This window comes from Palaemon carinicauda, chromosome 15, assembly GCF_036898095.1.
Source record: "Palaemon carinicauda isolate YSFRI2023 chromosome 15, ASM3689809v2, whole genome shotgun sequence".
Lineage (NCBI taxonomy): Eukaryota > Metazoa > Arthropoda > Malacostraca > Decapoda > Palaemonidae > Palaemon > Palaemon carinicauda.
Window position 1 is genome coordinate 17039267 of NC_090739.1, and position 12443 is coordinate 17051709.

The window sequence follows — 12443 nt, forward strand, 5'->3', positions numbered from 1 at the left end:
TTATAAGGAAACAATATGTTACAATCTGTTATTTATTTACCGAAATGAAAGAAAATATACAGTATTGCTATTGTTTTGATGCCTAGTAGCATTATGTGTATTGTGTGTATGTATATACTGTACATACACACAATACAGCACTGTTCATTGTTTTTTTTTTAACTTAAAAATGTACTTATTGATATAAAATAGGAGAGCAGGATCTTACAGCAGTAACTAGCATAAAGGTAGGGAGATAATCAATGGGAGTGCAGGAAGATTGTGGCAATTTTACAGTTTGATAGAGTGCGAATTTTAAAATTATTCTCGGTGGTCGGGTGAATCTCGTTTCATATCATGAAAATATTTTCGTAATATGAGACAAAAACTTCTTTGCATCTCCTTCGTATCATGAATTTTTCGTATACAGAAATTTTCGTATCAAGAGGTATTACTGTTCAGTTAATTTTTAATAGTGAAATGAAAGTACCCAATATATTAAAATAAAGTAACATGTCTTTGGTTAATTAGAGGTATATAAGCCCGTCAAAAAGATTTGTAGAGGAAATTACGCGGCGAAACAACAAAAATACTTCATTAAATCAAGTGACTGTAAAGAGTAATCACTGTAGGTAATGACATAAACCAGAATATCCATGATGTTTGATAGAGCTATATTTTTATAGCTATTACTCAAGTATTTAACAGGGAATAATTAGTTATTTGGATATTTGTATGTTGGCAGATTAAGTTGAAAGTTCATAAGTACTGTACTTCTGTAATGCTGTCTCTGATGAAGGATTTAAAGAATATGTAACAAAGATATAGAAATTACATATTCAATGCATATACTGTACTATCTTTCCCATAGGTTTTCTGGCTATTTTAATTTTAGCTTTTCATACCCAGACACACATCACCCATGAATGAGTCATATCTTCTTTACAAAGGTAATTTAATTTTCTACTTGAATTCATCATATTTAAGTACAGTATTGATAAATAACCTGTAGGTTCATGAAAATCCTGCTATCATGCACAATCAAAAGAAAAGACAGCAAAGTCTAATAGTATAAGGAGGGTCACACCTTTAGATAATGTCATAATGAGTATTAAATGCTTAAATGCTTCAATCATAATGTCCATTTCTTCTGAAAGGTAAATGTTATGATGAATTCCATTTATTAATCAAGACAGAATGATTGAAAAACATTGTGGTGTAACAAAATGTAACACAAAAATACACACAAGAGCCAAATGCAACATAAATGGTTTAAATCTAGAGTAATGCTGGTGAGAATTCAAAGAAAAAAAAAAAGTGAAAATTTGAAAACTGTAATACAGTACAGTTTAAAAAAGATCTATTGTCATAAACATTCAGGTGTAAGATTTTTGCATTTTATTTTGCAATTTACACCATGGAGAGTACATTGTCAGTTTAGTTAACTGCTGTTTATTGTAACATTTATATATGCAGTACATTATCAAGTTAATGACCTTTAATAAGAAAATAAAGAAAAAAAAAACATGCTCTGATTTCACAAACACTGGTAATTCCTGCAAAGCCATTATCATAAAAGGCTTTATCTGTCCTCAAATGAGTCGGTATATGCCAACTTTACAAGAAGAACACCTGAGATCGATCGAATCATTGCAGTAGTAGGAAGGAATGATCTCTTACAATTAATAGGTTGATAAAAATTTGTCCTTATGAACATTCCTGTTTCATTACAACCTATCAATTGCAAGGTACATGAATTCTCACTGAAAACTGGAATTTGAGTGTAATGTTCCCCTGAAAGAGATGATAAAGGTCTAGTATGTGGATGCCATTTCCATGTAATTCCTGGCGAAGGTACGGCTTAAGTAAGGCATTCAGAAATACATTCATGTGGTGAGTACAGATATTACAATGAAAATATAACTTGAATTAAAAATGTAAGCCACTCAAGTAAAGAATGAAAAGTATTTACATGCATCCTATAACACACACAGCGAAGATAAAGGAAAGAAGAGCAGGAATGACTGAGGAGAGCGGGAGAAAGGCCAAAATAAATTCAGTTTTACAGGCAGTCTAGAAGATTGATAATAAACTGTGAAATCATGCAATTAAATGAGGCCAGATGTAACACAGGTACAAGCTGGCTATGGGGCTCAAAACATTTTGTTCTTTTTATATAAATCAAGTGTGAATGGAGATGTGTTTCATGGTGGATAAGGTATCTTATGAGTACAGTAATACCTTGACCTACGAGTGAATCAACATACGAGTTTTCTGAGATACGAGTCGTCACTAGGTAATTTTTTTGCTTTATCATGCAAGCAAGAATTTGAGATACAAGTTCGAGACACTGCTACCTTATGGCATAGTGAGTAGTAATGACAGAGCATCCCCAAGCCTCCAACACGCTCTTTCGTTCTCTTTGTGGGCTCACCTCTTAGAGTGAACACTGAATCATTGCGTTCGCGGTTTCTTGCCTCATGTTTTGTGAGAATTTCTTTTTCTAAATTTCTTTAAACCATGCCCTCTAAGAAGTTAAGTGCTAGTGACAGTGCAAAGAGGAGGATGATAATGATGTTCAACATCTACGATCTGTACAATTTTGAAGCAAAAAGAATCTGTTAAGGATATAATGCTAGCTAAAGGTTCTGAACATCTGTTCATAAAAGAAAATGATTAAATGAAAAATACAAAGAAATAAGAGAAAAACAATTGTGAAGTAGCATGTAGATTTAGGGTTACATACACGGTAATAAGTAGTGATAGCGAAAAACAAGCCTTCAATCCTCTGTCAATCTCCTCTACCTTCCCCCTCCACCCGCATCTTATTTAACTCAAGTCGTCTCATCTCCAACATACACTGTATAAAAACCTTTATGCTGTATATCGTTAAATATTCCTTCTATTATGTTTTTATACAATATTTGTTATTTATAAATGTATTTTCCTTATTCAGTAACATGCAATATAACAATATGGGGTGTCATTTTGAGGGTTGGAACAGATTAAGGGCATTTTAAGTATTGGATTTTTAATGGAGAAAATTTATTTGATATATGAGCAAATTGAGATACAAGCTCGACCCGGGAAAGAATTAAACTCGTAATTCAAGGCACCACTGTATTGGGCTATAATGAACTGATATTAGGCCATTCAGTATTCTGTATAGCAGTTAATATTGAGTAATGTCTATATCATTTTTAGTGTGTTAGTTGGGAGCCTTAGAAAAGCAGTTCACAAATCATAGCCTCATATCAAATTCTTTATTCATTAATAAAATAATTTATCAAATCTGGCATTTCAAGCATCCAAACAATTTACTTCTACACTGCAGTAAAAATTTAACATGTAACAATATTTCATAGAAATATAAATTACATAAGAACACAAATCTGCTACAGGAAAAAAGCATCATCAATGTCTGAACTGTTTTCTGAATAATGATCACTTTCATCCACATGAGGATTTTCACTTTGCTCCATTATATCTTGAATATTTGCTATATTGGGATCAAACTCATTTCCGCATTCACTAGTTAAACCTGTTCCGGTGGTATCTCCTTTGTCAATTAAATGATCCTGGCAGTCATCATTCTTAGTGTGAACTGGTGGTTTAATGTCAATACCACTGATATTATCCATTTTCAAGAGGTTTTTCTCATCATGGTGAACTTTACCCAACCTCTTGTGACTTTTTGTTACTTGTGCAGCTTGATTCACAATATCCAACAGTTTTGCCATGGTAGGAGCATCTGAAATTTTTGATGTTGACCTAATTTCTGGTCCCCATAGAAGTTTCTTGTCCCACCAACTTCCACTATGTATCCAGGTCACAAGAGAAGACATTTCAGTAACTAGGTTAAATCTCCTCACATTACCAATCTGAAAGAAATCCAGTATAGTATTAGTTCAAGTGGACATACTTAAAATCTTGATTAATACCAGTAAATGAAAAATTATCCCCAACTTATACAAGATAATACAAAAAATTAAACGATGCAGGCAAACTCATATCTGGAGCACATTCCAAATGAAGAAAATGTAGCCTTGGGATAAAAAACGGATTTTGAGCAAAGTGAAAAATCTATTTTTGGGTGAGAGTGCCATGTCGTCCTGATGGAAGGGTTCCTTTAGGTAGCCTTCTAAGGGATATTTGCTACAGTGATACTCCCAGAGAAATAAACCGAAAGTCTCCAGGATTCTAACTCCTGGTGCGAGTATCCAATTAAGGATATCGCACAATATCAGGGGACGTATTTTTTAGATATGACACATAGCAATCTTCACCCTGAATAGATTTTACTCTTTGATGTAAGGGGGGATGAGTGGCAAAAGAAAGGGGTGCCGATCTATAGTCTATTTTTTATAGCAGTGCATATTTGCACCCACTCACAGGGGTGCCCTTTTAGCTCGGAAAGGTTCCTGATACCTGATTGGTCGGAAGTATTTTTGTCCGAACACCTTCATTGTTCTCGAATGATTACCAAGTAATGTGAATCGAAACTTATTTATTAACCTATATTTCTCCATCAGATATATGTTTTGTCAATAAATAATGTGAAAGAATAAATATTTTTAAATATTTAACTTAGCCGTTGAATATATAATAGCTGACGTCTCCGGCGGCTCGACAGAAAAACACAAAAACTCGCGAGCAATCGCTATGAAGGTTGCGGGTGTGCCCACCAGCGCCAACTATCGGCCAGATACCGCATATACATGTAAACAGCTCCAGTTCTTCTCTGTCGGTCTGATCGACAAGGTGTTCCATTACTCGCTGTTAACCTGAAGTTTTTCAACAGTCTTGGTGAAGTACTTCTTTTTGGTTTGAGCTTTCGCAGTGCAGGTGTTTTATCTTCAACTTAAACTCTTGAACTCTTTTTTGGATAGATTTAATTGTTGATGACTTTGGATTGTTTTTTGGACTTTCTTTGACTTTTCAAAATGGCTGACCCTTCTCCAATTCCTAGATTTCGTAAATGTAATGCTAGGGATTGCAATAAGCGTCTTCCAAAGGCCTCTCTCGACCCACATACTGTGTGTTCTAATTTTCGGGGTAATACCTGTCAATTAGGAGATCGGTGTGAGGAGTGCGTGGGCCTTTCGGAATTCGATTGGCTTGAGTTTGACAAGTATTCTCGTAAGCTAGAGAGAGATAGGGTGAGGAGAAGTTCCTCTAGATCGTTAGAATTTTCCTCCTCCCATGCCCCTGAACCTAATCCTTCCCCAGTAGTACTGTAGTTGTGCCTGAACCCTCTACTAGCACTCAGGAACCATCAATGCGGGATATGTTACGTGCCATTCATGCTTTGGGCGAGAGAGTTGAGTCGTTAGCTACGGACCGTAATCAACTCATGGCGGACGTAAAAGAGTTAAAGTGTCAGAGTGCCACAATAGAAAATCGTGGGAAAGTGATTAGTGCACAAAGTGTTATCAGTGTTGCGACCGAGGGTTCGTCTGTTCGTGCCTGTCGTTCGCCTAGTCCGAGACCTCTTGCAAGCTCCCAAGCCCCAGGGAGAAGTAATGTCGTAGGACTTATGGGTTCGAGAGGCTTTAACCAACGAAGAGACGTTCCCTCTATGGTTTCAGGCGTGTCTCGTCAAGACCGCCCCTACCATAAGACGAGCGAGACGGTTTTCTCCTCGTCATCCGAAGGCTTATCGCGTAAGAAACCGTGGAGCAAGGTTTCGAGACCCTTAAAGCGAAAGTCAGTCCCTTCAGGACAGGTCCAGCGTCCTGGTTGTAGCCATTGGGACAGCTCTGACCCTGTGCAGTCATCGGAAGACTGCTCGCCTCCTAAACAGAAGCGTAACACAGGCTCCGAGAGTCTTAGTGTAGGCAATGTTTTGCAGTCACAGACGTTACCCTCGTCTCTTACCGCACCCATTCCCGTTGATCCTAAATGGGTTGTACTGCAAGACATGCAGAATAAGCTTGCCTCTCTTATGGAGGACTATTCTGCTGAGAAGGTTCACGATGATCCTCGCCGCTTAGCTGATCGAGATCCTGGCCGTCAGCCGCCCAAACGAGCCTTTGCTCGTCCTGTTGACGTTGGCGTTACAAAGTCACGTCAGTCACGTTTTGTAGAGCCTCACTCGATGCAGTCCCGTGTTGACTTTCAGCCGCATTTGGACGTTCAGCCGCTGCCGAATGCTCTTGTTGACGTTCAGGACGTTCGCCAACCAGCGAAGTTGACTTGTTTTGACGTTGAGCGTCAAGCACCGCAGTCAAGAGTTGTTTTGACTGCTCAGTCTAGGCAGTCAAGGCAGTCTCGAGTTGACGTCGAGCGTCCTCCCGCTCCTGTTGTTGTTGACAGTCAGGCTGTTAAGCAGTTACATGACGTAGCGTCCTGGACTGCTACTGATGCTCCGGTGCGTGTGGACTCTGCTTGTCAAGCATTGCCACCAAGGCAGGTCTCTCCCTTGCTTGAAACTCAGCAGTTATCGGACGAAGCTCCTTCAGATGAGGACGTTGCTGATCCTCATCCTGATGATAATCCTTCAGATGTAGATGAACCTAAGGCGGTTCCTCCTTCGATGGCCTTTAAGAAGATCATGATGATTTTCAAGGATTTTTTTCCGGATCACTTTGTTGCTGTTGCTCCTCGTTCGCCTCCGTCTGAGTTTGCTCTAGGCTTACCTGCTACCAAGCCAGCCTTTACTAAGCTAGTGCTTTCTCGCTCTTCTAAGAGGGCTTTACGTCTTCTAGGCGACTGGTTGGATACCAGGAGGAGTTTGGGGAAGACGGCCTTTGCCTTCCCTCCTTCTAAGCTTGCTTCTAGATCGAGCGTCTGGTATGACACGGGAGAAGTTCTCGGCTTGGGAGTCCCTGCCTCTGCCCAGGGTGACTTCTCAAGCCTCGTAGACTCTCCCCGTCGCCTGGCCATGAGACGCTCGAAGATTTGTTGGTCCTCCTCGGACCTTGACCATCTGCTTAAAGGCGTATACAGGGCCTTTGAAGTGTTTAACTTTCTTGACTGGTCATTAGGAGCTTTAAGTAGGAAGATCTCGTCTGCCGACCAAGATGTTTCCTTACTTATCATGTCCTGTATGGATAAAGCCATCCGTGATGGCTCCAATGAGCTCGCCTCCACCTTTACGTCGGGAGTCTTAAAGAAGCGAGAAACCCTTTGGTCTTTCCTTTCGGCAGGAGTTACTCCCTGTCAGAGATCGGAACTGCTCTTTCCTCCCTTATCAGCGGCCTTGTTTCCACAACAGCTGGTTAAGGATATAGCTGCTTCGCTTGTGCAGAAGGACACCCATGACCTAATGGCGTCCTCTGCTCGCAAAGGGGCTCCTTCTTCATCCTTTGCTGTGAGACCCAGGATCGAGACTCCTGCATCTAGATTTATCCCGCCCTTTCGTGGCAGAGCTCCCAGCAGGGGAGGCTCTCGTGCCGAGGGAAAGAGAGGTAAGAAGAGAGGAGCCAAGTCCTCCCGTGGCAGAGTCTGACTGCCCACAGCCTCAGACAGCGGTAGGTGCCAGATTGAAGAGCTTCTGGCAGGCCTGGGAGAAGAGGGGTGCAGACCAAGAGTCTGTTCTGTTGCTCAGAGAGGGGTACAAAATACCGTTTGTACGCAAACCTCCTCTAGTAACAACTCCCATAGACCTCTCTCCCAGGTACCGAGAGGAGTCAAAGAGACAAGCCCTAAACCAAGAAGTGTCTCTGTTGCTAGAGAAGGGAGCGGTGGTGAAAGTCTCGGACCTTCAATCACCGGGGTTTTACAACCGTCTCTTCCTAGTCCCAAAGCATACAGGAGGTTGGAGGCCGGTGCTAGACGTCAGTGCGCTCAACGTTTTTGTTACAAAAACAAAATTCACGATGGAGACCACGAAGTCCGTCTTAGCAGCGGTCAGAGAGGGAGACTGGATGGTCTCTCTCGACCTACGAGATGCGTACTTTCACATTCCTATACACCCGGATTCCCAACCGTTTCTGAGGTTTGTTTACAGGAATGTGGTGTACCAGTTTCGAGCCCTGTGCTTTGGCCTCAGTCCTGCTCCTCTCGTGTTTACGAGGCTCATGAGGAATGTGGCAAAATTCCTCCATCTATCGGGAATCCGAGCCTCCCTGTACTTGGACGACTGGCTTCTCAGAGCATCGTCCAGTCATCGCTGTCTGCAGGATCTACATTGGACGTTGGGTCTGGCCAAGGAGTTGGGACTTTTGGTCAACCTAGAAAAGTCCCAACTGATCCCATCCCAGACTATTCTATATTTGGGGATGGAGATTCGCAGTCCAGTTTTTCGGGCTTTTCCGTCTGCCACCCGAATAGAACAAGCCCTGCTCAAAGTCCAACTAATGCTGAAAAGAGAACGTTGTTCAGTCAGGAGTTGGATGAGTCTCGTAGGGACTCTCTCATCCCTGGAGCAGTTTGTCTCGCTAGGGAGACTACACCTTCGGCCTCTCCAGTTCCATCTAGCCTCTCACTGGAACAAGGACAAGACGTTAGAGACGGTATCAATCCCAGTCTCCGAACCAGTAAAGGCATGCCTGAAATGGTGGGACAGCAATATCAGTCTTAGAGAGGGACTATCCCTAGCAGTCAAGAACCCAAACCACGTGTTGTTCTCAGACGTGTCGGATTTGGGTTGGGGTGCGACCCTGGACGGTCGGGAATGCTCGGGTCTGTGGACCTCAAGTCAGAAGAGCATGCACATCAACGGCAAGGAGCTATTAGCAGTCCACTTGGCCTTGATGAAATTCGAAAGCATTCTTCGAAACAAAGTGGTAGAGGTCAACTCAGACAATACCACAGCTTTGGCGTACATCTCCAAGCAAGGAGGCACACACTCCCGCATGCTGTACGAGATCGCAAGGGACCTTCTCATATGGTCAAGAAATCGAGGCATCTCCCTGTTGACGAGATTGAACGTCTTGGCAGACTGTCTCAGTCGGAGGGGTCAGGTGATACCCACGGAATGGACCCTCCACAAGGACGTGTGCAAGAGTCTTTGGGCGACTTGGGGTCAACCCACCATAGACCTCTTTGCCACCTCGTTGACCAAAAGGTTACCGATCTATTGCTCACCAGTCCCAGATCCAGAGGCGATCCACATAGACGCGTTTCTACTGGATTGGTCTCATCTGGACTTATATGCATTCCCACCATTCAAGATAGTCAACAAGGTACTGCAGAAGTTCGCCTCTCACGAAGGGACAAGGTTGACGTTGGTTGCTCCCCTCTGGCCCGCGAGAGAGTGGTTCACCGAGGTACTTCAATGGCTGGTAGACATTCCAAGAAGTCTTCCTCTAAGGGTAGATCTCTTACGTCAGCCCCACATAAAGAATGTTCATCAAAGCCTCCCCGCGCTTCGTCTGACTGCCTTCAGACTATCGAGAGACTCTCAAGAGCTCGAGGCTTTTCGAAGGAGGCAGCCAGTGCGATTGCGAGAGCTAGGAGAGCTTCTACCATCAGAGTATACCAGTCGAAGTGGGAAGTCTTTCGAGACTGGTGCAAGTCAGCATCTGTGTCCTCTTCCAGTACCTCTGTAGCCCAAATCGCAGATTTTCTTTTACATCTGAGAAATGTTCGCTCCCTTTCAGCTCCCACGATTAAGGGCTACAGGAGCATGTTGGCTTCGGTCTTTCGTCATAGAGGCTTAGATCTTTCCAACAATAAAGATCTCCAAGATCTCCTTAAGTCTTTCGAGACCTCTAAGGAACGTCGTTTGGCAACTCCTGGATGGAACTTAGACGTGGTCCTAAGGTTCCTCATGTCAGACAGGTTTGAGCCATTACATTCAGCCTCCCTGAAGGATCTCGCCCTCAAGACGCTTTTCCGAGTGTGCTTGGCTTCGGCTAAAAGGGTCAGTGAAATTCATGCCTTCAGTAAGAACATCGGCTTTTCTACAGAAAAAGCCACATGTTCACTTCAACTTGGTTTCCTGGCCAAAAATGAACTGCCTTCTCGTCCTTGGCCTAAGTCCTTTGATATACCTTGCCTGTCAGAGATCGTAGGCAACGAACTTGAAAGAGTCCTGTGTCCAGTTAGAGCTCTTAAGTTCTACTTAGCTCGTACTAAGTCCTTACGAGGTGGATCTGAGGCATTATGGTGCTCAGTTAAGAAACCATCATTGCCTATGTCAAAGAATGCTTTGTCATATTTTATCAGATTTTTAATACGAGAGGCTCATTCTCACTTGAATGAAAAAGACCGATGCTTGCTTAAGGTTAAGACGCACGAAGTAAGAGCTATAGCAACTTCCGTGGCCTTTAAGCAAAATAGATCTCTGCAAAGTATTATGGACGCGACCTTTTGGAGAAGCAAGTCGGTATTCGCGTCATTTTACTTAAAAGATGTCCAGACTCTTTACGAGGACTGCTACACACTGGGTCCATTCGTTGCAGCGAGTGCAGTAGTGGGTGAGGGTTCTACCACTACATTCCCTTAATTCCAATATCCTTTTAATCTGTCTCTTGAAATGTTTTTAATCTTGTTTTTGGGTTGTACGGAAGGCTAAGAAGCCTTTCGCATCCTGGTTGATTTGGCGGGTGGTCAAATGTCATTTCTTGAGAGTGCCCAGATTAGGGGTTTGATGAGGTCCTGTTGTATGGGTTGCAGCCCTTGATACTTCAGCTCCTGGGAGTCTTTCAGCATCCTAAGAGGATGGCTGGGCTTCGTGAGGAAGACAGACTAACAAGGCAGAGTAATCGTCTAAGTCAACTTCCTTACCAGGTACCTATATATATTTGGGTTTTGTTATGATATAACTGTCAAAAACTCTAAGCATATACGCTGTAAACTTTATTAATTCTGGTGTCTACCCACCACCATGGGTGTGAATCAGCTATTATATATTCACCGGCTAAGTTAAATATTTAAAAATGATATTTTAATAATAAAATAAATTTTTGAATATACTTACCCGGTGAATATATAAATTAAAGGCCCCCCCCTTCCTCCCCGATAGAGACCCAGCGGGATGAGAAGAACTGGAGCTGTTTACATGTATATGCGGTATCTGGCCGATAGTTGGCGCTGGTGGGCACACCCGCAACCTTCATAGCGATCGCTTGCGAGTTTTAGTGTTTTTCTGTCGAGCCGCCGGAGACGTCAGCTATTATATATTCACCGGGTAAGTATATTCAAAAATTTATTTTATAATTGAAATATCATATTATAAAGAATCGTCTTGGTAAGTCTAAATTTAATAACACAATCCGCCGAAGTCAACAACAGCAGCTTGTTTTCGGATGCACGCTTTGTAATTTTGTAATTTTTCACATATTTTAACGCAAATTGGGATAAATTACACTCAGCATAAGTTAAAAATGTTATTATAAACTTTCTTTGAATACCAGAATTTACCAAAATCATGGAATTAATAAAACCCGATATTTGTGAAAACTTATGGGGAGGTAAAAGAACAGCCTGCAGCGGCCTGTCGGGAAAACGATCCCTTCTGACTTGTAGACGCAGTTTTTTTTTACTTTCGTAATATAGTTCGGCCTATTCCTTTCAGTTTAAATAGTCTTGCATTGTCTCTCTTCGTATTATTTTGCTTATTATTTTCTCACATTCTTGTTCCTCACATAATATCTATCTATTTTCCCCGATATCCCTTCTTTCATATAGGCCTATGTGATATCCGCACTACGATTCCTTATGTTTTGTACCTTACGTCAGTAAGCATGTAAATAATAATAACAACATAAATTTTATGCTGCGTAGAAAGTATAACCTATTCTGTAAACCTGAAATTAAGCATAGTATTTTCTCTTTATTCTCGCCTCTACACTATTTTAATGAGACTAGCATGCGCTTCCCTTCAAGCCATCACTTTCGACAGAGGATAAGAAATAAGGAATCGTAGTGCGGATATCCCATTTATGAAAGAAATGATAACGGGAAAATAGATAGATATTAGGTGGGGAACAAGAATGTGAGAAAATAATAAGCAAAATAATACTAAGAGAGACAATGCAAGACTATTTAAACTGAAAGGAAAAGGCCGAACTATATTACGAAAGAAAAAAAAAACTGCGTCTACAAGTCAGAAGGGATCGTTTTCCCGCCAGGGCGCTACAGGCTGTTCTTTTACCTCCCCATAAGTTTTCACAAATATCAGGTTTTATTAATTCCATGATTTTGGTAAATTCTGGTATTCAAAGAAAGTTTATAATAACATATTTAACTTATGCTGAGTGTAATTTATCCCAATTTGCGTTAAAATATGTGAAAAATTACAAAATTACAAAGGGTGCATCCGAAAACAAGCTGCTGTCGTTGACTTCGGCGGATTGTGTTATTAAATTTAGACTTACCAAGACGATTCTTTATAATATATTTATTCTTTCACATTGTTTATTGACAAAACATATATCTGATGGAGAAATATAAGTTAATAAATAAGTTTCGATTCACATTACTTGGTAATCATTCGAGAACAATGAAGGTGTTCGGACAAAAATACTTCCGACCAATCAGGTATTAGGAACCTTTCCGAGCTAAAAGGGCACCCC

At 41.4% G+C, this 12443-nt stretch overlaps 1 protein-coding gene across 2 annotated transcripts in view; it reads right to left on the reverse strand.

Moving 5' to 3' along the window:
- Positions 1 to 1297: 1297 nt before the first annotated feature.
- LOC137654492 (uncharacterized) overlaps positions 1298 to 12443 on the reverse strand; it is an 81211-nt gene continuing 70065 nt past the window's right edge. For both annotated transcript variants that reach the window (XM_068388160.1, XM_068388159.1), the window contains exon 10: positions 1298 to 3860. In XM_068388160.1, coding sequence (XP_068244261.1) covers positions 3375 to 3860 — 486 coding nt within the window. In that variant the 3' untranslated portion in view covers positions 1298 to 3374. The remainder of the gene's footprint in view (positions 3861 to 12443) is intronic.